General features: G+C 43.4%; 1 protein-coding gene across 2 annotated transcripts in view; it reads right to left on the bottom strand.

Annotated features, from left to right (window-relative positions):
* Positions 1-25105, bottom strand: part of MPPED2 (metallophosphoesterase domain containing 2) — a 308331-nt gene that overhangs the window by 211018 nt on the left and 72208 nt on the right. For both annotated transcript variants that reach the window (XM_068261705.1, XM_068261706.1), the window contains exon 2: positions 19317-19560. In XM_068261705.1, the coding sequence (XP_068117806.1) occupies positions 19317-19444 (128 nt within the window). In that variant the 5' untranslated portion in view covers positions 19445-19560. The remainder of the gene's footprint in view (positions 1-19316; positions 19561-25105) is intronic.

Genomic DNA, 25105 nt, shown 5'->3' with positions numbered 1-25105 from the left:
GCAGATCATCTCTAAATCCATAATGTTTCGAGGCTGTCTCTGTGCAACTCTGAGCTTGAGCTCCCTCCATAGGTTTTCTATTGGATTAAGGTCCGGAGACTGACTAGGCCACTCCATGACCTTAATGTGCTTCTTCTTGAGCCACTCCTTTGTTGCCTTTGCTGTATGTTTTGGGTCATTGTCGTGCTGGAACACCCATCCACGACCCATTTTCAGTTTCCTGGCAGAGGGAAGGAGGTTGTCGTTCAGGATTTCACGATACATGGCTCCGTCCATTTTCCCGTTAATGCGATTAAGTTGTCCTGAGCCCTTAGCAGAAAACCAGCCCCAAAGCAAAATGTTTTCACCCCCATGCTTGACGGTGGGGACGGTGTTTTGGGGGTCATAGGCAGCATTTTTCTTCCTCCAAACACAGCGAGTTGAGTTAATGCCAAAGAGCTCTATTTTGGTCTCATCAGACCACAGCACCTTCTCCCAGTCACTCACAGAATCATTCAGGTGTTCATTGGCAAACTTCAGACGGGCCTGCACATGTGCCTTCTTGAGCAGGGGGACCTTGTGAGCCCTGCAGGATTTTAATCCATTGCGGTGTAATGTGTTTCCAATGGTTTTCTTGGTGACTGTGGTCCCTGCTAATTTGAGGTCATTCACTAACTCCTCCCGTGTAGTTCTAGGATGCTTTTTCACCTTTCTCAGAACCATTGACACCCCACGAGGTGAGATCTTGCGTGGAGCCCCAGAGCAAGGTCGATTGATGGTCATTTTGTGCTCCTTCCATTTTCGAACAATCGCACCAACAGTTGTCACCTTCTCTCCCAGCTTCTTGCTAATAGTTTTGTAGCCCATTCCAGCCTTGTGCAGGTCTACAATTTTGTCTCTGACATCCTTGGACAGCTCTTTGGTCTTTCCAATGTTGGAGAGTTTGGAGTCTGCTTGATTGATTGATTCTGTGGACAGGTGTCTTTTATACAGGTGACTAGTTAAGACAGGTGTCCTTAATGAGGGTGACTCATTGAGTAGAAGTGTCTAACCACTCTGTGGGAGCCAGAACTCTTAAAGGGACTCCGAGCTCACGAAAAAAAGAAAAGTTGTACTCACCAGGGGCTTTCTCCAGCCCAGTGCTGGTCGGGAGGTCCCACGCCGGCGTCCTGGCTCCTCTCCTTCTCCCCGCTCCGGTATAGCTGACAGGCCGCAGCCCGGGCGACACTCGGTGGAGTGTCGGGCTGCAGCTTCCGCGTATGACGCGGATTACGTCACACGCCGGCCGCCTCGCGTCATCACGGCGGCCGGCGTGAAAGTACTGCGCATGCGCGATTAAAGCGCGCATGCGCAGTACTTTCACGCCGGCCGCCGTGATGACGCGAGGCGGCCGGCGTGTGACGTAATCCGCGTCATACGCGGAAGCTGCAGCCCGACACTCCACCGAGTGTCGCCCGGGCTGCGGCCTGTCAGCTATACCGGAGCGGGGAGAAGGAGAGGAGCCAGGACGCCGGCGTGGGACCTCCCGACCAGCACTGGGCTGGAGAAAGCCCCTGGTGAGTACAACTTTTCTTTTTTTCGTGAGCTCGGAGTCCCTTTAATGGTTGGTAGGGGTTCAAAAACTTATTTCACTCAATGAAATGCAAATCAGTTGCTATCTTTTATTTAAGGTTATTTTTTCGATTTTCCTTTTGATGTGCTATCTGCCACTGTTAAAATAAACCTACCATTGAAATGATACTGTTCTGAGACTTTTCATTTCTTTGTCATTGGACAAACTTACAAAATCAGTGAGGGGGTCAAATAATTATTTCCTCCACTGTATATATAAAATCACAATCTTCCCATTTGTTGGTCAAAATTGCATGAAGCAGTACCAATGTGTCCATGTACAGTGTATATACATTCAGCCTCACAAACTGCATCAGCACACAGAGCCTGCAGTGGGCGTGCATAACTTGTATTCATTACAACAGAGGCAGCCCATTCCTCCCTGGGTTGACAAAGCTTGACAAAGAAAAGATTATATATATTACAGAGACAGTGCAACTAGAAAAGGCTGCAGTATTCCAAACCACATTAGAACAGGTATAGGAAGTCATAGGATAGAAGAAATAAGGCTGAAAATTTTGTTAGAGTCTCTTTAACAAACTCATGGTGACTCAGAACACTAAAAAAGTATAAGGGGCTAAAAGAGACTGAACAGTCCTCCTACTAAAAAAAAGCAACAATAAGTTTAATTTGCCTTCTTAAAACAGAAGGTATTTACAATAATTAAGCTATACGTGAGTAACTGCTGTTTCCCATGATGCATCACTTCCAAATATGCAAATCATCTTTTCATGCCCCTGAAGCCAGGCTCACATTGAGAACCACTGGTGAACCACTGGTGTATCACTGGTTACATGGTCCCTAGCACTTTCTGGGTCAATCGCCAGCATCTTTCTTGAACCAGTGCTTGGATTGCGTTGGAGCCACTGCACCCCAATCTGCATGCAGTAGCTTCACCCATACAGAAGCAACGTTGCATAGCTGGCCATCACCAAGTTTCCCTCCCCCACAACTATTAGCACTGCAGCTGACAAACCCCCTGTGCCAATCCCACAATGTTACCGCTACTCCCCATTCCTATACATGGCTAGGGAAGGCTGGCCTGCTGTAATGAAGTGCACTCAACGACATGCGTTTTCAAAATAACCATTTTTAAGGTGGCCACACAATTTTTTTAAATATCTGTTCAATTTAAGAATTGCAATCAATTTTTTCTGACTGATTGTAACAATTCAAAAATATGACCAATGTACCATACACCTATGTTCAATTTTTAATTCAATTAAGATAAAAATGATTGGAAACTCAGAGAAAATTGCTAGGGTGTGTATATTAATAAATTGGCAATCTACCACACACCATACAATCTTTAGAAAGATTGAAGAAAAATATCTGGCATTCCGGATCGATAAAAAGCGAAGAAAACGGGAAATCCGATCGGATTTTTCAGTCGAATGAAAAAAAGCTTTAAGGTGGCCACACACAATGATCCGAGTTTACGGTAATTCGATAAAAACGATCGGATCTCCCGAAAAAATCGAAATCTTTTTATTCATTCGATCGGATTTCCCGCTTTCTTCGATATTTATCGATCCGGAATGCCAGATATTTTTCTTCAACCTTTTTAAAGATTGTATGGTGTGTGTTAGATTGCCAATTTATTAATATGCACACCCTAGATGATTGGGGAAAAAATGTAACATAGGTGTGTGGTACATTGGTCATATTTTTGAAATGTTACAATCAGTCAGAAAAATTGATTGCAATTCTTAAATTGAACAGATATTTAAAAAATTGTATCGTGTGTGGCCACCTTTAGAGTGATGTCCATGGTTTTCCTCTCTATTCCGAGGCTTATTAGTTTCCAGCACACGTTAATTGCGTTTGTTTACACTGGAAAATAGGTGCTCTAAGAAGATTTTATTACCTTGTATAAATATATACAAAAGCATTGCTCAGAAATCTCGGCTGAGGCCTTTTTATTAACTGGGCTTTCCTGAGGGCACAGGGGCATCCCTTGCAATTTACGGAGAGGTAATTTGATGCTCAGCTGTGTAAAGAGTTCTCTACGTAAAGTAAATACAGACAGTCCAACCTGCAGACCTGGTTATTAGTGCCAGTCTTTTTCACTGGCATATCTGCTTCTGTGAAATGACTACCTGGGTTTGGTGAGCCAGAACAGTACAGGTCTGCAAACCTATTTAAAGTTAGTGTACTTCCACTTAGTTGTGGTTAAATCAGTATTGGATTCAGTCAGCGGGACCAAAATGCCAGGAACAGAATTCTCTTTCTTTACTATATAAAATTCAATGGAATCAAAATGTGGACAGTACAATACATCTGTTATGTAAGTAGAGCAAGTATGTATCTAATTATGTATGTGTTTTTTTTCTGGCATAGTATGGCTGACCCTGCTGCTTTAACCACTTAATGACAACTGGACATTTATAAACGTCCAGTGAATTTGTGGACAGTGCACCACCAGTTTGTTACTAAATGAGGCACATGTAATATCATTTTAACCATGATGAGTTGTAGAATACATTTTGGTGGGTCATAAAGCTTGGACACACATCACATAAAAAATAAGTACGGACAAACTCATTCCAACATAAAAAAGTCATTTTCAAAATTAGGATCAAATTTGGGAAAGTTTTAGGGAATTTGGGAAAGTTTTAGCAAAACTACAAGAGACATGGTAACATTTAAACCATGGTAAGTAGTGAAATAGAGTTTAGAGAGTTTTAGGGTTGAGGTCCATGTCTTGTGTATTCTTTTTAGTCACAAACTGAATCAAAGGCAATTACATTTTTGCATATTCTGTACAAAAATAAATTAAAACAAAGTGACAGAATATGAAAGAAACAACATATACTGTTACCTTAGGAACTTGGCTTCTTAAATATGTATGCCATGAGGGTATATTACGATTATCTTTGCAAATAAGGTCTTATAATCATCAATAGTGTACAATGAGAAAGCAAAAAACATAGCAACATAATTTAAACGGTGCTATAACCAGGATGGTTAAGCAAATACAATTTGTGGGTTTAACTTATAGTTAGCACTGTTTATTGTAAAGCTATAATAGATGTAAATGGAGAAATAGTGTGTTTTTCATTTTTTCCCCTTCTGTTTCCTTTAAAATGCATTGAAAATAAGGTAATTACTAAATAAAATAATCACACACTAAAATCCTAATTTGTCCTGAAAAAAAAACAAAACAATATATAGATCATTAAGGTGTGATTAGTAGTAATAACGTTTTTGGCGAATGAATGGGAGCAGTGCTGATATATAAAAATTGGGTTCATCCTGAAGTGGTTAAATTCCTCCCTTAAGGTCTGTACACACTGCTGCGCTTGCGCTGCGTTTTTAAAAACGCATGCGCTTTTAAAATCGCAAGGTCGTTTGAAAAATAATGAAAATCGTGATGACTTGTACACACTGGTGCGATGCGTTTTTAGAAAAACGCAATCGCAGTGCCTGCTGCGCTTAAAAAAGCGCAGCGCTTGAAAAAGCATGCGCTTGCGTTTTTGCCTGCGTTTTTCAGAAGTCAGTATCCCAGAAGACTCTGCAATTTCCTGATTCCTGTTGAAATGTAAACTAGAAAAAAAACAAAGGATTCTTTAGCCAATCAGCAATTACAATAAAAACGCAAACGATGCGTTTTTAAAACTACATGCACTTGCGATTTTAAAAACGCATGTGCTTGCGATTTTGCTTGCGTTTTTTAGTGTGTACAGGCCCTTAGGCTCCTTTTACACTTTATCAGTTTCTCTCAGTTATAACTGAAAGAAAACTGATTTTCAAAGTAATGTCCATGTTTTCCTAAGGCACAGCTCCCACTATACGCGGTTTAACTGAAATCTTTTTCACAATGCACTGCTGTGGAAAAAAAACGCATACCAACGCATACTAACATGTCTAACGCACACCAACGCATTAAATATAAAAGGGCACTTACTATTTTTTTTTCGTCCTAGAATCTGCTCTAGCTAGCTTGCTTTGTAAACATGTGAGCACAGCAAGATCAGATTTCTGCCTCGTATCACACTGAACTGCCCTCAGCCAATCAGTGAGGAGCAGGAATGTGGGAGGGGAGATGACAAGCTTCCTTCTCGTCGGCAATGTACCAAATAGAGCCAGTCTGACAGATAAAATGTATTACAGCAGAAACTTTTCTGATTAGATTGCAATGCTTGCAAAACAGGGTGAGGTTCCAGGCTGCAAAATAAACACGAAGCAGTATGTAAATGGAATTATATTTTGTGGCTGACAATCCCTCTTTAAAATGTTTGATCAGTAATACTTCTTTATTACTAATTGTAGCCCAGTTGTAAAATGCTGGCAGCCCCAATATAAGGGCTCATTCACATTAGCGCTGTGCACTGACTGCAGGTAAAGATGCATATACAGGCAAGAATATTACTTGCAGGGATTAGGATTCGATCCCTAAGGTAAGGGACATGGATAGATGAACATGTTCACCAGCAAACAGTTACGACCGCTAGCAGTAAACACAAATGTTTCCCGAATTTTCGTTCGTCTGTTCACATTCCCAAAAATTTGCACTCACATTTAACCACTTTATCCACCACTACAGTACAGTATATCTACGTCCTCTGTGACTTCATCTAAGCCACGAGTCGGTAGATATACCCCTAGTAGCAGAAGCAGTGCTGTGCAGGATTGGGCTTCCTCCTGTGCACATTCCTATCTGATGCAGCACTAATTGGTGAATGGGAGGGAATATATGTTTCCTGAGCTAATGAGATTGATTTTTACCATTAAAAATACTTTTATTTTCTCAGTTCATAGTGAAAAATACATTCTGTAGCATTATTTAGAATCAAATATCTTCACCATAAGTTGTGACAGGAACATATTCTAAGTTTTGTGATAAGCGGTAAGAATAGCCAAACAAAATTTGTGTTTCTTATCTACCATAGCTATTTTTATTTTTAAACTGGAATTGGTAAAATTGAGAAATAATGTGTTTTTTTTTATTTTTTTCCTTGTTTTCCCATTCAATTTCATAAAAAAACAAAATTGTTCGAGGGAAGAAATGGCATACAATGAAAGCCTAGTTTGTCTTGAAAAAAATCAATATATATTTAATTTCTGTGTCATAAGTAGGGATAAAGTTATTTCTGATTAAATAAGGACATAGCTAAACTGTCAAAACTGCTCTGGTCCATAAGTGGGAAACAGGGTCTGGATGCGAAGTGGTTAAAGGGAACCTGAGGTGAGGTGTTTGGAGGCTGCCATATTTATTCAATTTTAAGCAGTACTAGTTGCCTAGCTATCCTGCTAATCCTCTGCCTCTAATACTTTTAGCTCTAAACCCTGAACAAGCATAGGCAGATCAGGTGTTTCTGACATTATTGTCAGATCTGACTTGTTTCAGGTGTTAGATTCAGATATTACTGCAGCCAAATAGATCAGCAGGAAGCCAGGCAACTAGTATTGTTTAACAGGAAATAAATATGGCTCTCACTTTGGTTGTCCTTTAACATTGAAGTCTACAGCCGCCAACTTTAGGGATTAATAGCAAAGCTCATATGCATACTAGAGTCACCAAATTTGCAGGGTATGTTCAGGAGAACAGTGGAAACAAGGGAGAAAATTTCAAAAAGACCTTGTAGTCTCGTAAAAAATCTCTGCATTGTCTCCCATACACACGCCCCACATGAATGCTGGCGTAACGTAGGTGCGTGTCCGATGTCACAAATGCCCACGTTATTCTGGCAACCACGTGGGGCGTGTGTTTGGGAGACAGTGAGGAGACAAAGCCAGCAGTGGACACCGATAGGTAAAGTATACTTCACGGGGCACTGGGGGAGGGGGGGGCACATTTTACACTAGGGGGACAGTGCCAGGGGTTCCATCGCATTCATCGCTCGGCCAGATGTCGCACTCGGTGACCGTTGCACACCTGATCAAGCATGTCGGCCCTACATCTTGCAGGGTGTCTGATCGATACATGCATCCAATTTCGGCCTGAAATGAGTCGCATCGTCAATCGGGCTCTTCCATCCAATTATATTAATCGAAACTGGTGTTCGATCGGCCGCCAAGTTGCCTCATGTATGGCCACCTTACAATGGGGTTGCTGGGATGAGTTTGATGAGTTTGAATTGACCAGGTTTAAGACAAGCATTTTACAAAATAAAACCACTGATATTGACAGGGCTTTTGTCAATGATTCTCATTATCATAAACACACATACTTGGAGATGTTCCATAGCCGGGCTATTCCCTCCTAGCTGTGCATGTGAAATTGTATCTGTGCAGCCTCAGGAACTGAACTGCTTCAGTGTGCCACAGATGCCACAGAGCGCAAGAGGTTAAATCTCGCTAAGAACAGGTGAATTTATTTACTCCTCTCAGCGTGCAGAGCAGCCGCAGTGCAGTCACCCTTGACGGTTTACAGGGTGCAGACAAATGCTCAGCCAAGTCAGCCTTTGAACTGATCGGTGTGGTAGGAGGCTGCAGACATCTCTCTCCAAGCAGCAGCTCAGCCCAGCCAAACGGGAATAAATATCAAGCCATCCCAAAGTAGATTTAGAAACCCAGGGAAAGACTGATAAATGATGGGTCAGTTTGCATATCTAAGATGCTCTGACCTATACAGTCAGCACAATGCAAGGTGTCTCCAGTGCACACTCTGTTGTGGTCTGCTCCAAAGACATGCCATTCATCCTGTTTAATAACACTTTCTGCTACTTGGAGAAATGTGCAGGGTTGCATCGTGGCACAGGGCACAGAACCGCAAAACAATATTTATGAAACGGTCAATGCAAAGGCATTGGTTAGGTTGGAAAGGTTTGAGGCGGTACAGTGTGAACAGAGCCTCAGGCTGCAGCTGCTGGCCACAACCCAAGTTCCAGGGATTGTTATACTGGTGTTCAAATTCGTTGGTGTCCAAATTCGAAAAATCATTCCGAGTTCCCCTCAAAACCTACCTTCAGCAGCATTCAGCACTGAAACTGAGGACAGAGTCAGGGGGAGTTCACTTACTTGTGTTTCACATGACTGTATTCTTCCTACTTCTACAACCAGAACAAGGAAGTATTGCATAGGGGGTTAAGCTAGCTTGTGTTAAGTGGGTAGTGGTGGTGGTGGTGGTGGTGGTGGGGGGGGGGGGGGGGTAGTTATATACTTAGGGTGGGAAATGGTGGCAGAAATTGTTCTTGAGCAGGGGAATGGTCACCACACTTGTAGGGGAGGAGGGGGTCAATACAAATAATTGTGGCCCAAACTCACAACAATTTTGGTACCCCATAGAGAATAATTACATGATTTCGCTAGATGTGTAATTATGGCCCATGGTACTGTTAGGTATAGGTAGGGGTGGGTTAATGTGAGAGTTAGGTTACAATAGGTAATAGAAGAATAGCGGTAACAATACCAATATTCATTAATAATAGTTTATTATTCATTAAGCAATAGTTTATCCAATACACAAGACTAAATTTTGGCTTTAGTGTGCTCCAAAATTTGCAAAAATTTGCAAACTGCTGTTTTTCTATGTTTACTCTGCACCCCTTACTGCTACGCCACTGTGTACAGCTGTCATCTCCTAAAGATCTGACACACAGGAACTTCTTATTAGTTTTGGGCCACCCCGGGCTACTTGGGTTTTCTACAGGAGCTTTAGTGACAATGAAGCCCAAGTGATAAACCGCATTCTTCACCACCTTACTCCACCCCTCAGTAGGAGTTTAATGGTCCTGTCCACTGTGTAGCCATATCTCTTCCATATAAACTGTGTTCCTCAGCTATAGTACACTGATCCTCCACCAAAGATAGAGCTCAATCCTAGCACAATCCTAGCAAGTGACACTCATTTAGTGTGTATACCAGAGAAGGTATGTGGTAGTTGGGTGTAAAAAGCTGCATCCTGAAAGGAAAAAACAGAGACAACAGGAGCCCAAATGGTGCAGTACATCACGCCAATTCAGAAAAGAATGGGTGGTGGTTGGATGTCAGGGTGGGTTGCAGAAGGGCAGCCAACCACAGCAGGCAGATGGAGATGTATAACTCCAACTCCACTCGGATATCCAGGTCAACTGGAGACGGTCGCACTCTGACAAGTTTTTGTCCTTATTCAAGCCCTTGCCCACAGCTTTGAACCAATTTATAAATTTTGTTTCTGCTATTAATCGATCGTTTGACATTTTGAAGCCACCCTTCAGGGCAGTGACACGAAGATCATCCATGCTGTGTCCGTTGGAACGAAAGTGTGTAGCAACTGGGAGTTCAGATTTGGTATTGTTAATAGTGTGCCTGTGTCCATTCATACGTTTGGGCAGAGTTTGTCCAGTTTCTCCCACGTACATAACATTGGGGCATTATGCCCAAATGTTATGTACATGGGAGAAACATAAATAATGACATGTATTTATGCTTGAAAAAAATCTGTTTTCCCTTTTGATGTTGCATGTATATTGCTGTCTCTACGACCAGCCTGCAAACTAACAGAATGTAAGCCCGAGCTGAAAGGCCGAAAGCTTGCTTATTCTTATTCATTATTAGTTAGCCAATAAATGGTATCATCCTGATTTAAAACTTCTTATTTAACATGAGCTAATCAAGCAGCTTACAAAATAAAAAAAAAAAGTTATGGAATTTTTTTAACAAAAACTTCTGATGGAGACCTAAACCTTTCAGTTTATAAAACTAAAACTCATCCGCTTGTACTTTGCAGGATTTGGTGCCAAGTCTAAATACATCGATGTGGGGAAAATATCTATTAATGAAAGCAGGAGACTTGGCTGCTGAGGCATGTTTGACAGGTGTATTATAATTGGGCATGTCAACACTGATTTTGGAATACTTGATATCATACGGGATGCTCTGGGATTTTTCTGTAACTTTCAATTTATAAACAAAGAGAAAGAGAATGGAGTAATTGTTCTTTTGCTGTTGTGAAGCACATTAAGCTTCTGATGCCCAGGGAAGAAAGAGTATTTAAATGAATGGCTCTGTATATGCAAATGCTCATGAGACTGATACATTAACATTTAAAAATCTTGCAATATCAGGTAAGTATAATCTCGGCTCAGCATCACTCATGTGTTCTTGCTGATTGGATTATAGAGAAGCACTGCCCCTTATCAGATGCAATTATGTTAAGAAACATGTAGGGAGTCTCTGTGGTATAACTGACAGCAGAAGGGCAGCACTCAGGAAACTACTATGGAAACCAGCCTGGCACATAAACATACACTCTGCTGCTAGGGACATTGGGGCTGATCCACAATGCTTTTTTGTTGAATTATCTTACCTTACTCATTAACTCACTAGGGGGTTGATGCAGAAAAGTCCAATAACATTGCCATTACCATAGCAACGTGCATAAACCGTATACGGGCGGTACAGGGGTAGCATAGCGCCCACTACATTACTGCCATACTGCGCGTATACTGTTTGTGCATGTTACTATGGTAACGCTCTTGCGCTATCGGCGCCACAAGCGCTACTAGGTTTAGTACAGGCCGGTAACATTGTCATGTGGTGTGCAATGTTATTGGCCTTTTCTGCATCAACCCCAACTTATCTCTCCTTATCTAACTTAACTCATGATTTTACCTCTCCTTTACTGGCTTAAGGGCCTGTTTCCACTACACGCAGATTCTGCATGCAGAAAACTGACTCCAATGAATGCCTATGGGAAATCTGCATCAGAAAAATCGCGTTCAGTGGAAACAGGCCCATAGGCATTCATTGGAGTCAGTTTTCTGCATGCAGAATCTGCGTGTAGTGGAAACAGGCCCTAAGCCTTGTACATACGCCTTAAATCAGCTGAGATGGCTGATAACAACAGCTTCGGCCAACAATCAGGCATGTAATAAGCAGGCGGGGATCCCCTTGAGCGGTCCGTTGGGCGGATCTACTCAACCCCAATTGTACATCACCAGGTTGTTTCCCAGCTGGTATCAAATACTGAGATCTAATTTATCAGGTTTTGAAAATACAAGAACACTTGGAAAAGTAAGGGGGCTAGTTTGTCAGCTGGAGAGTTATGGAGCACCACCTGGACTCTTAGATTCTTATCTTCCTGCGGTCCTGGAAGTGTCCTCTCTGTTTACTTGTTGACTGATCCCACCCACACCCACGTAACAGGCATCCTAGCTTGTCACAACCTGAAACAAGAGTGTACCACATCACAGAGGGTACCAAAATGGGACTCAAAGGTGTGTGATGGTGGGGGAAAGATGGAGGAGCAATGGACAGAGCACAGTAAAGTACAGCCTGATTAGGCAACTCATCTGTCACTCCCCAAAAGGTACTACCACCATGCTCCACTGGGATGCAGTCAGATCCTGCAGGGACGGATCTAGACCAAGTTGCGCCTGGGGCAAGGTCAGGTTTTGGCGCCTAAACTGCCATTCCCCATCCAAATTTTGCTGCCTTTTTAAGAATTCAACAAACTGCACCTGGGGCAAGAGACCCGCCTGCCCCCCCCCCCCCCCCCTAGATCCGTCCCTGAGATCATGCTAGCAATGTATTGCTCGATAAGAGTAGCTGTGCTGCCTTTGATCCCCCAGTTCCCCCCACTTACCTGCTCAATATAAATGTACACTGTGCTCCATCACCCTGTCAGTCATTAAAAAGCCCACGATCAATGGGAGGTTTATCAAATGTGTTGGGGGTCAATAGATCACCGGCAGATTCAATCAACATGACCAGCTTAAGGCTGTTCTACTGTCAAGATATTTTCCATTTTTGTATTAGGTGACAACTGCACTTGAAAACAGAAGGTAGCCACATGTCATCAGCAGATAGTCAAGGGTTATAATTAATCAATTATTTCTTTAGATTTTGGGTTTTGCTATACTCAAGTTAATTAACTGAGAAGGAGATAAGAGACTAGGAAGCAAAGTCCTGCTTGTGTGTAACCATTGCAATTAAGAGAGAATTCATCCGAGACCACACTGTATATCCGAACAGCATTCCTAATAAGTGACTCAGTTAAAGCCTAAACACCGCCGGCAGTACAAAGCCTTGAGTGACACGCACAGCTGGTCCTTTCTAGTGGAAGATTATAGGCTGTGCTGCTATAGGTTGCTCTCCCAGCACAATGCTCAGGAGATGTGAGGAGCACTTGACTCTTTACATAGACACATGCTAATGTTTACAAAGCAAACCTGGTCCTCCACTCCTCAACAACCTGCGGCACTGGCTGTGGTTCACTTTGACTGTTCCGTTAGCATTGATCCCTACAGGCCTTTCACTGGAACCACATTACCCCCCTTTGAAACAGTCCACTCTGTCAAATTAAAAATGTAATTCTCTAAAAGACCAAAAAGAACTGTGTATAATTTTGATAATTTGTGTGCAGACTCTGGGAATAGGTTTAGTGTAAACCTAAATTATTATTCAAATCAAACAGAATTTTAGGCAAATAAAGAGAAAAAAGTATATAGATCATATTCCCATATAAGGGGTACAGTTGTTAGTGGATGGCATTGTCACGATAGAACCCTTGCTTGGTGACGCTGGAGTCCCAGGTTCAAATCTGGGCCACCACTATCTACAGGTATATTCTCATAGTGTTAGCATGGGCTTCTTTCTTGCACTCTGATTTCCACTGATATTCCAAAAACATACAGGTAACTTAATTGCTCCCCCCCCCCCAAAAAAAAAAAAAAATTGGCCACAGTCCAGAGGTGTCAAACTCAAGGCCCAGCGCAGAGGAGCAGAGTGTACTATTTACCTGCTCCAGCGCTGCATTGGTTCTCTTCTTTTCTTCCCAGCAGCTGCTCACTCTGTGCTCCCATACTCCAGCTACCGATCACGTGACGGGCATTTGGTGCCAGAGGTATGCAGCATAGAGCAAAAGGCCGTCCCCACCATGAAGCCGACTGAATCACGCGAGTTAGGGCAGCAGACTTTAGGGGGCAGCATCAGCTCAACGTTCAGACGATCTTTTTCAGTCCCTCCCTCTGCTCTGCTGCTTCTACCTAACTCACAGAGCTTGCCTGCTGTGAGTCTATGTGCAGGAAAGGTAGTGTTGGTTTGCATCCTGACAAGTTTGTTCAGGCAGCAAAAAGTCCAGAACCTGCCGTGATAGAGCGTGTAGCTGTCATGAAGATTAGAGGAGACCCAAAGCAGCATTAGAGCAGGTACTCTATATAAAAAAATCCTGTAATAGAAAAATAACCCTCTGGGGGATACTTACCTCGGGAAGGAGAAGCCTCTGGATCCATATGAGGCTTCCCCCATCCTCTTAAGCCTCAGCTAAGTGCCCAGGTCACCTGAAGTATGGCGATGTAAATATTTACCTCTCCGCCATCCTGCACAGGCGTGCTAGCGGCTTTTCATTCGGGCAAGGCGGAAAACCCGATTGCTCTCCTCTACTGCGCAGGCGTGAGACCTTTTGCGCCTGCGCAGTAGAGTGAATACGATCGGGCTCAGCTATTTACGCCTAGCCGGAAGGGAGAGCCGCTAGTGCGTCTGTGCTGGATCCCGGATTGGTAAATAAATCAAGCCTTGTCAGGCTTGTCGGGGGAGGATTCCCGGGAGGCTTCGGGAGAGCCAGCGCTGGATTGCCTGCAGCTATAGGGATGGGGGAAGCCTCATTGGGACCCTGACTGCGGCTGAACGGAATCACTCAGGAGGACGGTAAGGGATGCATTGGTGCACATGGGGGGTGGAAGAAGCCCCGGGGTATCAAATCTTTTTAGTCTGACATCTCAGGTACACTGGAAATACATTTAAAGAGAACCCGAGGTGGTTTTTACTAAAGATAATAGATAGAACACAGAGGCATGTTCTATGCACAATGACATGCCTCTATTTCCTTCTGGTCACTGCCATTTCCCACCTGGACTCTGCTGTCCCACCCTGAAAATAGCGCCAGGCTAGCGACAATCTGCTAGTTGCTAGCCTGCTATTTACCTGGCATTTGTCAATCTCTGCACTTCTGCATCCCCCCGCATTGTCTCCCCCGCCTCCTCCACTGCATTGCCTCCCCGCCTCTGTAAGCTTCCTCCAATCGGAAGCTAAGCCGCGACCCAGGAAGTACTCCCTCGGGTTCTCTTTAACCACCTCGGGTTCTCTTTAACATTTACTCCCATTGCTGCCCTATTTACATTTGTATTTATATTTATTGATGTATTTCAGTTCTTTCTAAAAAAAAAAAAAATGTAATAATAAGGCATCTTTTCCTTTATTTATATATTTAGCCACCCTCCCCGTGACATGTTTCTGGGGCCCAGGTTCAGTGCTAGTCATGCTGGGAGCTGCTAAGCCTCTCTCTCCCTCTCTTCCTGAAAGGAAGGTGGGGGGATCCCGGGGGAGACACAGGGTGCAGACACATGACAGTGCCCTGGACAGCTCATAGTGGTATTCAAATACCCTTCTGTAGCTCCATTCCTGGATACATTTTGTTCTTATAAAAGATAATAATGCTAAGGATAACGCAGTGTCACCGGGAGAAAAACACTTGCGCCGATGAAGACTCCCGCAGCTAATAAGCATATTCAGGAGGGAGGGGCTAGAGGAAGAAGCTGACTGGCAATTGACATGTATGCCAGCCAGCATATGTCAGGTAGCAGACACAAAAATGAAAACATCCGAAAAGTAAAATAATACTTGGCTCGGTCCACACTACATGCGGTTGCAGAACGCAATCCGCAGTCAGTGCTCTACTTTTTAAAAAAAACGGAACGTTAGTATTAAAAAAAACGGATCCAGCACGTTTCCAGTCCGTTTAAAATCAGTGGCCGTGGGTGGGAGGGCTGCCATGCTGGAGGGGGTAGCAGGCAGGAAGGGGGGCAGAGGGCATATCGGCGTGGAGGGCCCTCACCTGGGACACCCCTTTCTCTCTCCCCCTCCAGCTCTCTAGCTTCCTTACATTTCACAGCTCGATGCGTCACTTCCTGCAATGCGGCCCTCTGTACTTCAGTGGGCGGCATTACAGGAAGTGACGTGTTGAGCGGAGGAACACAAGAAAGTGAGTAAGTTCCCCGCTCACTGATATTGATACATTTAAATAAACACTAGCTGGAGGGGGAGTGGGGAAGGGGCTGCTGCCCCCCTTCTTGCCTGCTTCCCCCTCCAGCCTACCTGGGGACAACATGTCATTAAGGGAGGAGCAGTTAGTAGGCAGTTAGTAGGCAATCTGGATCTCCCTCAGTTTCTGTGTCCGTGTAGAGAAAGATCCATTTTTACATTGCCTGCCACTACCCCTCCGTGTATCCGGGCTCCGTGAAGTCCCATCCGGGGTCCGTGAAGTCCCAACCAAGTCCGGACTCTCCGTTCCCCCGGATCCGTTTTTTTTAAGTGAGTGACGACGGCTGCTATTTTTAACATTGTTATCCGTGGTTCCAGTTTTGGTCTGGGCCCCAAAACGGAGCCATATAGTACTAATATTTATCACATTTTATGTAAGTGGTATTTCATTTTTTAATTCAGGCCCACTTTCAGCATATCAGCCATGAAGGACTGAGAAAACTCAACCAAATGTCAGACAACTCAGCGCAGAGGAATCATCTGTATTATTTAAGAATCACAGAATACATTAAGGCTCTGACACGTCCACAGGGAAGTCCCCACGTGTCAACCTATTTTACTGTCTGTTAAAACATAACATTGCTTTCCGATTTCACCTGCGCACATAGTCTATCAAACAGAGGACACAAGCAGCTGTACGAGAGGTGATCCAGAGGTCCATATCCCAACACTGGAGAAGTGTGATGTGATTAGGGTGACATTTTATAGTGTGTTGTATATTAATTTCTGTCTGTCAAAATTTCAAGTGTCAATCATCTGTGTGTCATTTTATCTTGAAAAATAAAAATGCTCAGTTTTCTATCTATTTGAGGCTATGGACATTGAACACCCGTTGTATTTTTAGTATGACCATGTGGCCTGGCAATGACTTACCCGGAACCATTTTATATTGCATTTTTCATTATTTTTCAAAAAAACAACATTTTTACACGTTATTAATATAATATTAAATCCCTTAATAATTTAAAATAAGTTTAGCAAAGCCCTGTAGCTGTTAACAGCCTCTGCCGCCATTTTTGTTATATATGAGGTAGATAGGTACAGTATATATAGACAAATAAAAAACTACAAATGTAAATAATCCATCTGCCTATTAGGTGATTTATCGGATTTCACACAAGTCTGTCAGTGTCAGTTTTGTGACTGCAACCTGAGATGAAAGTAAAGAAGACATTTTTACATACCTGGGGCTTCCTCCAACCCCATTCAGGTCGATCAGTCCCTCGCCGTCCTCCTTCTCCTCCTAGACCCTTCGCTACAGCTTCCGGTAATTCGGCCAGTTGGTGCAGTCGGGACATGTAGCCGGGAGCATTGTGCAGTCTGCCGGGCCGTGCATGCGCACTACACTCCAACTGGCCGGATTACCAGGAGCCAAAGCGGAGGATCCAGGAGGCGTAGGAGGATGGCAAGGGACCAATCAGTCCAAAGGAGGCTCGAGGAAGCCCCAGGTATGTATAAAAGTCTTCTTTCTTTTATCTCAGGTGTACTTTAATCACATGTATACAATACAACAATTTAAAATAAAAGTATATGTGGTAAATACTGTTTGAGAACCACTTAAGGACCATAGGCCACAGAGCTTTCTGTTGGTGGGCTGTAATCACTCCCCCAATGTTTATTTATTTTAATTTTTTTACAAATATTTGTTTCATTATATAATAAATTTCCCCTTTTTTAAATTATTTTTGTAACTGACCCTCCCTTCCTCCCCCCCGCCAGCAAATCAGCACAATCGGCTGTCATAGGCTTCAGCCTATGACAGCGGATCGCTTTTTAGCCGCACAGGGGGACAGCCGTGTCACACAGCTGTCCCCAGTACAGCGCTGCTGTAGATCGCAGCGTTGTACAGAGTAAATAGATGGCAGTTTCGCTGTCTAACAGTCTCCTAGTGGGAGACTGATGACAGAGCGGAGCTCTGTCACCCAAGCGGAGAAGCACGTGCATTGGCGTGCGCAATCTCATTAAAAATCCCGCCTCCAGGACCTCACGCCAATTGGCGTGGAGTGGTCCTAGGGCTGCTGCCGCGTTCACGCCAATTGGCGTGGAGCGGTGAGCAAGGGCTTAAAAATCTATTATTTTGTGATTGTGGTCCCTAAAATTGATGCGCCTGAATTAGGAAAGTGTGGTTCATCAGGTAGAACAAATGTCTCCAATTCTCAGTCCATCCTAAACACTGGCATATGGCCCTTGAGGACTGGATTTTGACATCCCTGTCCTAGAATTTGGGGTGTGTCCATTGCATCGGACATGTATAGCATTGCCTATTATGCATATCTGACTTTCGTCCGATGTTATCTTGTACTGAAAAAGAGTGTGTTCCGCTCACCACAACGGACACATCAGATCTGTTGCAAACAGACATGTAATGAACAGACTGAATACACAGGATCCGTCAATATGTTGGCTTACCACTGCCTTTTGTTGCAGAAAATAGGCCCTTTTTTGTGCACATGGAACAAAGCCCCACTACCAGGACTGTAGAACTGGCTTCCATAGACTAACATTTGGTGGTGCTCTCTGCCACTGCCAAATGTGGAAACCAGGACCAAGGGAAGTACATACAAGTCAGCATTACTTATGCTGTTTGTTCAGTAGTAAATTAAAACAGAACTTAAAGGATACCTTAGTCCTACCTGAAATTTGAAAATGACCCAGTGTGTGTGTGTGTGGGGGGGGGGGGGGGGGGAGTGCGCATAGTATTACCGCACCTCCAGCTCCTTGCTCCGCTTGCCCGGTAATCCTCCCGTTGCCTACTTCCTGACTGTCATGGTCGGCCGGACATACTGCGCTGCGCATGAGCTGTATATCCTATTGGGCTGCCTCTGGGTTGGAGCGCGTGTGTGTCGGGTTATGTCATGATGCTGGAGTGAGCGGGTACAGTACACTAGTCCCTGCCGAGCGCAGTCACAGGCAGACCAATAGGACATACTGCACAGCGCAGTATGTTCGGGTGTCGAAGGGCGCTGACCAGGAAGTAGGCAACGTGAGGATTACCAGGCAAACTGAGCAAGACGCCAGGTCACGGGAGGTGCGGTAAGCCTATGCGCAACCCCCCCCCCCCCTCCCCACGTACACACACACAGGGCACCATTTTGAAATTTCAGATAGGACTAAGGTATCCTTTTGGTCAATGGAATCAAAAAGGCTTGTGGTTCCCACTCTGAGCTGCAGATTCCCAGCATGAGCCTGACTCTGGGTTACCGCTAATTAGGTTAAGGCTCGTACACCCATGCAACTTTTACACGTGACCAACCCAACAACTAAGCAATTGCACGATTTATATTTTCCACTCACCAACCAGCTGAACAAGCAACTAATTTGCATACTGCGTTGTTTGAGTTTAACCGCCTGTTGGATTGTCACACGTTCAAACGCCCAACTGACGTGCAACAGACTAATTCTAGACAATAGCTGGGTGGAAAAGTAGCACATGTGCACAAGCCTTTAGGAAAACTATGTTCATTTTTATTTAGATTTTATTTATGAATTTTGAATCTGTAAACTTTACTATAATGGATAGACTGCGAAGGTTCAAGCCCCCCGAGTCCCACAAGTTCCCTAGGGGGTATGTGTACCATGTGTCCATGACTTGGGGTGTATTGAACTATGAAAGGAGAATTCCTATAGGCTGCCGGTTGTTTTTGTAACGTGGAGATCACTGTAATGAACTTACAGTGATCTCCAACGTACACAGGTGATCTGAACGTACAAAGGCATGCAAATCCATCCTTTCACACATAGTAACAAACAGGTTTACTTACATGTGGACATGAGGGGGCTGGAATCTGCTTTGGTTAATGTTGTAGTGTGTAAACGCCTGGGTGGGGTTGGAGCTGTACTCGTCCACCGTCACTGTTACTTTGCCTTGCGAGGGAATACCATGAGCCATCCTTCCTTCTTATAGACATGAGCAAATCACAGCGTGTATAAACAGCGGAGGGGAAGGCGCATCATTCGTCCACCACCAACGAGCCCCAGAGGTGAGTTCATTAACACTGCAGGAGCCTGCAGACAAAAAGAAGTCCAGTTATTAGCCATTTTATCTACACAACTTTTATTACAAAGTGCACCTGTAACCTTCTCACAAACCCAAAGAAGTGTCACTGGATTGGGCATTCAATAGTAACAGTTGTAATTTATTACTTTTTTTGTCCTTCATACTTGATCAGCTACACAAGTTTTAAGCACTGTCTATCCAGCTGACCGAATCCACTATTTGAATGAGTCAATAGATAGCCAGAAAACAAATTTACATTACAGCCTCAAGAACAATAGTACAGAGAATAAAGTGGACCTGAACTCTTGCACAGGATGGAAGTAATACATAGAGAAATGCACCCTGTATGCATTACGAGAGTTTAGCCTGTCTCTTTCCCCCTTATCTGAGACTAATCACAGCTGTAATTTTGGCTCTCAGTTGTGTCAGCCAGCTGCCTCGGCAGAGCAGCTAATTTGTAAACACAGGATGTTAACGCTATGTTGTCTTCCATTAAAGCAGGAAGTAGACGCACTGCAGATGTATTGCATGATTTGTATCAGCTGTAACAAATAAATGTTTTTCTTTAAAGGTTATAATGCTGTTGCTTATCTTTCAGAGCAGAGAGGAAGGTCTGAGTTCAGGTCCGCTTTTAAGCACTGTCTAATCAGCTGACCAAATCCACTGTTTGAATGAGTCAGGAGATAGCCAGAAAATAAATTTACATTACAGATTCAAGACTACAGAGAATAGGAAAAGGTCCATTGATGCATAAAATATTTAAAAGGTTAAAATGGTGATGGGAGGTACTTTACCTCCAAAGTAGGACAAATAGTAAAGAAAAAACTTCTCCCGCCAATGTTGCCATTGCCAACGCATCCCTTTAATTACTGACAAATGAATTATACAGGTCTTGTGGCAAGTTAGATCCAGTTAAGGCAATGATTATGTGCAAGTTGCCCCAGAGCCATCATAACTCAGATGTGACAGTATGTATAGCACAACTAAAATAAATATTATTTCACTGTCAGTTCTTTTCATGCCACATTGTTGCAGTACCAAATCATTAAAGTAAGGAGACACCTACGAATACAAAGATAACTGTCACAAAGCTCAGTATTTCCAAGCTAAGCATGTATTGAAGACATTTTAGCAAACTTGTTGATTAATATAAATTTTAAATATTCCCTCAGGAACTGAACTTTTTGAAATGAAAAACCTATTGTACAGCTCTGGTTGCTAGGAGCTGTACACCTATCCATACAGGCTTAAAGTGGATCCGAGATAAACTTTATTCATTACATAATTGTGTTCCTTCCATATAGTTTATAGGGCATTCCTCAAGCCAAATATTTTGTTTTTTTGTTTTAATACTCTAATTCCCTATAAACTAAAACAAGCCTCACCCACAGCTTCTCCAAAACGCCAAGGCACTCAGACCCATGTAGCAAGGGCTTATGGGAGCTCAGTCTGGGTAGGAGGAGGAGGAGGTTACTAGCCAGAGATTTCAGAGGTGGAGGGGGGAGTGAATTGTTCACAGGTTGAGGGGTGGAGATGCAGTTGCAGATTACCTGTGTAATGATGACAAACAGAACATGTCCGCTCTCATTGTATCACAGGATTAGAACACCATAAACTGTTGAAGCTATTTGCAGCTAGATTTGATGTGTAAACTATCTAAACTTTAGATAAGATATATAGACAAGTTTCTTGTTATAGTTAGTTTTTCATCTCGGATCCACTTTAAGACCTCTTCTGCCTGGCTAGTTTAGCCACAGCTCGCATCGCTAAGATGTGCAATGCGTGGCTATAGGGATGCGGCTGCATGCTGCAAAAAACTAGGTCGATAGGTAGTGTTTCCTTGCCCCTCTAGCATGCAGGGAAATGCTGCATATTCAGCCTGGATTTGGGCTTAGTGGAAATAGGGCCTTACCCTGATTGCTGCTAGAATTTTCTTTAAATTTGGGTTCAGCTGGGCATTAAAGGCATCCAAGCAGCTTTTTGTCTGCAGTTTGTCATGGTTTCTAATAGCTGCAGGAGCTGCTATCCCGCCCCCCCTCCCCTTCCATCTGCCCTTATTTATCCAGGGGAAGGTGTGAAGGAAATCAAGTGTGACTTCTCTAAACTGTTTAAAGCACAATGTCCTATCTCCTCACACCCCTGCTGATGAAAGCTTCTGTTTGCTGATTGTCACTTTTAATTACAGCAGTCCTTATCTGCCTGCTCTTTCTGCAGATGGCAGACCACAGAAGTAGGGTAATAAAAGCCTTTAACAAACATTTAAATGAAAAAAGAAGAGGTAGAATGTTTTTTTTAGTAATGAGCCACATTGACAGCGCCATGGAATATGTTGGCACTTTTTAAATCAATAATAATAATAATTCTTAGCATGCATTTTTATTGTGCTATTGAGATGCCCTGGGAGATAAAAACGCTGCTCAGTTCACAGCTCCGCCCACCTGCTAGACTCCTACAAATTAATTGGTGGGAAGATCACTTCCCCACACCTGAAAGGCTAGAAGGTGCTTTAACAAGTTCGCATCCACCCTAGACTAAAGGATCACTTTTTGGGTGGATTAATCCCTTTAGGATCTTACAGAGAGTTGTACTCCACAGCTTCCAACAAACACCCAGGGACTGATCTGAATCCCCCTGCGACAGATCATAACCAGATTTCTTACAGTACGTTCTTGTTAAGCATCGCATTAAACATGTGGGTGATATTTATAAGCATCGGAGAGACGTCTATTTTGCATTCATCTTCCCTCTAAACACATACAGCTCTAATTACAGATATTGAGACATAAGAGAAAAGTCCTACTGCCATCACTGCAATTACCAGCCACACAAAAGGTCAAACAGTTTATTCATGTGCACACCGTCTGACTGTGAACTGGGTAGTCCTGCCATTTATAAAGTCAATTACTCCACATTACGTGTTTTTGAGGACTAAATGACAACCAAGACGGAGAAAAAAAGGAGCACAAAGGTGTAAAATGAAAATAAGAGGTAATTGGCTTTAATTTAAAGCGGCTCTATCAGTGTAAGAAAATAAACAAGACAGTAGTATAATATTATGGAGCAAGCTAACAGATTCAAATTACAGATGGTTTACACAGTAATTACAGTACTGGTTCCTCACTGGAAGTTTCAATTAACTCTGATCCAAAGAGGAACAGACCTCCTGCTTGTGATGGTTGGAACTTACTCATAATTAGGTGGCAAGCTTTGTTCTCCAGTTTTATATCAGATCACCGCCATGATGCCATATTGATAATAGCGAATCAATCTGATGTTTCAATGCATTGCGATCATTGCTTTGAATGCCAGCTGTAATCATCTTAAAGTGGCAATCCGAAACTCCACTTTCTTGCCTGGAGCTCTTGAGAACGGACATTTTGCCCAAAAAAGTAATGATCCGTAACCCAATGACTTTCATTATAGCCTCATACGTAGTGGCCAGCCCTGCCCCTCTCATGCTGAAATGTCCCATGCACCTCAACCACAAAAACAACTCAATGAATATGTACTGAATGGAATGGAAACACACACACCTTGGCTGAACCCGAGACTAACTCACCAAACCCCTGGAGTTCGATTAAACACAGGTTAAGAACCACTGGTCTAGACCATCTTTATGTAGAGCAACAATTCTTTTTTTAAGATCCTCGGAGAGTTCTCTGCTATGAGGCGCCAAGTTGAAATTCCAGTGACCAGTATGAGAGTGTGTGGGAACGATAACACTAAATTTACCACACCGTTTCCTCAGTCACACCTGAGATCTTGTAACACTAGGATTAACATAACCACGGGGAGGGAAAATGTTTAATTCACCAACATTGATGGCTGTGTGCTGAGTAATTTTTATGGGACAGCAAATTTACACAGTTATACAAGCTGTCCTGTGACTGCTTTACGTTGTATCAAAGCAGGACCGGACCGAGGCAGAGGCAACAGAGGCTCAGGGCGCAGCATAGGAGTGGCACACAACTCACTCAGCTATCATTCCCCTACTGTGTTTGAAGCAGAGAGAAATAAGAGAAGCCAGATAACTAGAGAGTAAGGTGTTGGGTGGCCTGGGGCGCCTCTAATATCAAACGTTGTGTGGCGGCTGGGGTGGGAGGGGCGCACTTTGGTGTCTCAGCCTGGAGTGCTGGAGGACCTTGTCCTGGCTCGGTATCAAAGTGTCATATCTTTTGTGCTGTTCCCAAGAAAATATAAAATATTTACAAAAATGTGAGATGTCTACTTACTTTTGTGAGGTACTGTAACTAGGACTAGCCAGTTGGGGACAGCAGCCGCAATAGCAGCCCATCACGGCAGTGCAAAAAAATCACACTGGCCTATTGTAAACAGGCTGATATTTATTTCTGAAGACTATTACACATGTTGCTATTTAAAAAGATCGTGGGCATCACAGGTTATTACTGTATTGCTTTAGAGGCATAGCTTATAAAAAAAAGCATAGTATAATAAAAAGCAAAGATGTCAACAAAGGTTTGTATCGTCAAAGCCATGGTATTTCTAGTAGTAATGTATGGTTGTAAGAGTTGGGCCAAAAGGAAGGGTGAGCGCTGAAGAATCCACACCTTCAAATTGTGGTGCTGGAGAGAACTTTTGAGAGTCCCTTGGACTGCAAAAAGATTTAATTAGTCAATCCTTAAAGAAATTAACCCACACTGATCACTGAAGGGAGCAATGCTGAAGATGAAGCTGAAATACTTTTTATGCACAGTAAGAAGGTGGGACTCATTGGAGAAGACCCTGACGCTGGGAAAGATTGAGGACAAAAGAAGGAGAGTACAGAAGAGAATGAGATAGGTATATAGTATCATGGAAGCAACAAACATAAGCTTGGAAAAGCTTTAAGAGGCAGTAGAGGATAGAGGGGCCTGATGTGGTCCAAGGGGTCAAAAAGAGCAAAACATGACTGAATAGAGACTGAACAACAACAGGAGGGAGTAGGCTAAGCTGTTCTTTTGACATTTTTAATTAAAGTTAAAATACACATGTAATAATAATATATTTCATTACAGTTAGCTAAGTCTCTGGTGATGAATGAGGTCCGCTACCAAAAAGCTAAAAAACAAGAAAATTAAAAACTAATAGCCTCTCCCCCCAAAAAATAAATAAATCTGATGTCATGTGGTGGCTATAGAGGTAGTCCCTGGATAATGAACGAGATAGGAACTGTAGGTTCGTTCTTAACCTGAATCTGTTCTTAAGTCAGAACACTGTGCCATCTCAGTCCCCTGTACCCTCCTGTGCCTCGTGTCCCCCTCTGCCCTCTGTACCTTTGTGCCCTCCTGTGCCTCCAGTGTCCCCCTCTGTGTCAACTCTGCCCTCTGTACCGCCTCTGTGCCCTCCTGTAGCCTCCAGTGTCCCCATCTGTGTCACCTCTGCCCTTTGTACCTCCTCTGTGCCCTCCTGTGCCTCCAGTGTCCCCCTCTGTGTCACCTCTGCCCACTGTACCTCCTCGGTGACCCCCTGTGCCAGCAGTGTCCCCCTCTGTGTCACCTCTGCCCTTTGTACCTGTTTATACAAGTTTAAAAGCCATTTTTTAAAATCAATTTT

Source organism: Hyperolius riggenbachi, chromosome 11, assembly GCF_040937935.1.
Source record: "Hyperolius riggenbachi isolate aHypRig1 chromosome 11, aHypRig1.pri, whole genome shotgun sequence".
NCBI classification, from domain to species: domain Eukaryota; kingdom Metazoa; phylum Chordata; class Amphibia; order Anura; family Hyperoliidae; genus Hyperolius; species Hyperolius riggenbachi.
Note: the sequence above shows the minus strand (reverse complement) of the source record. Positions and strands in the feature narration are given on the sequence as shown.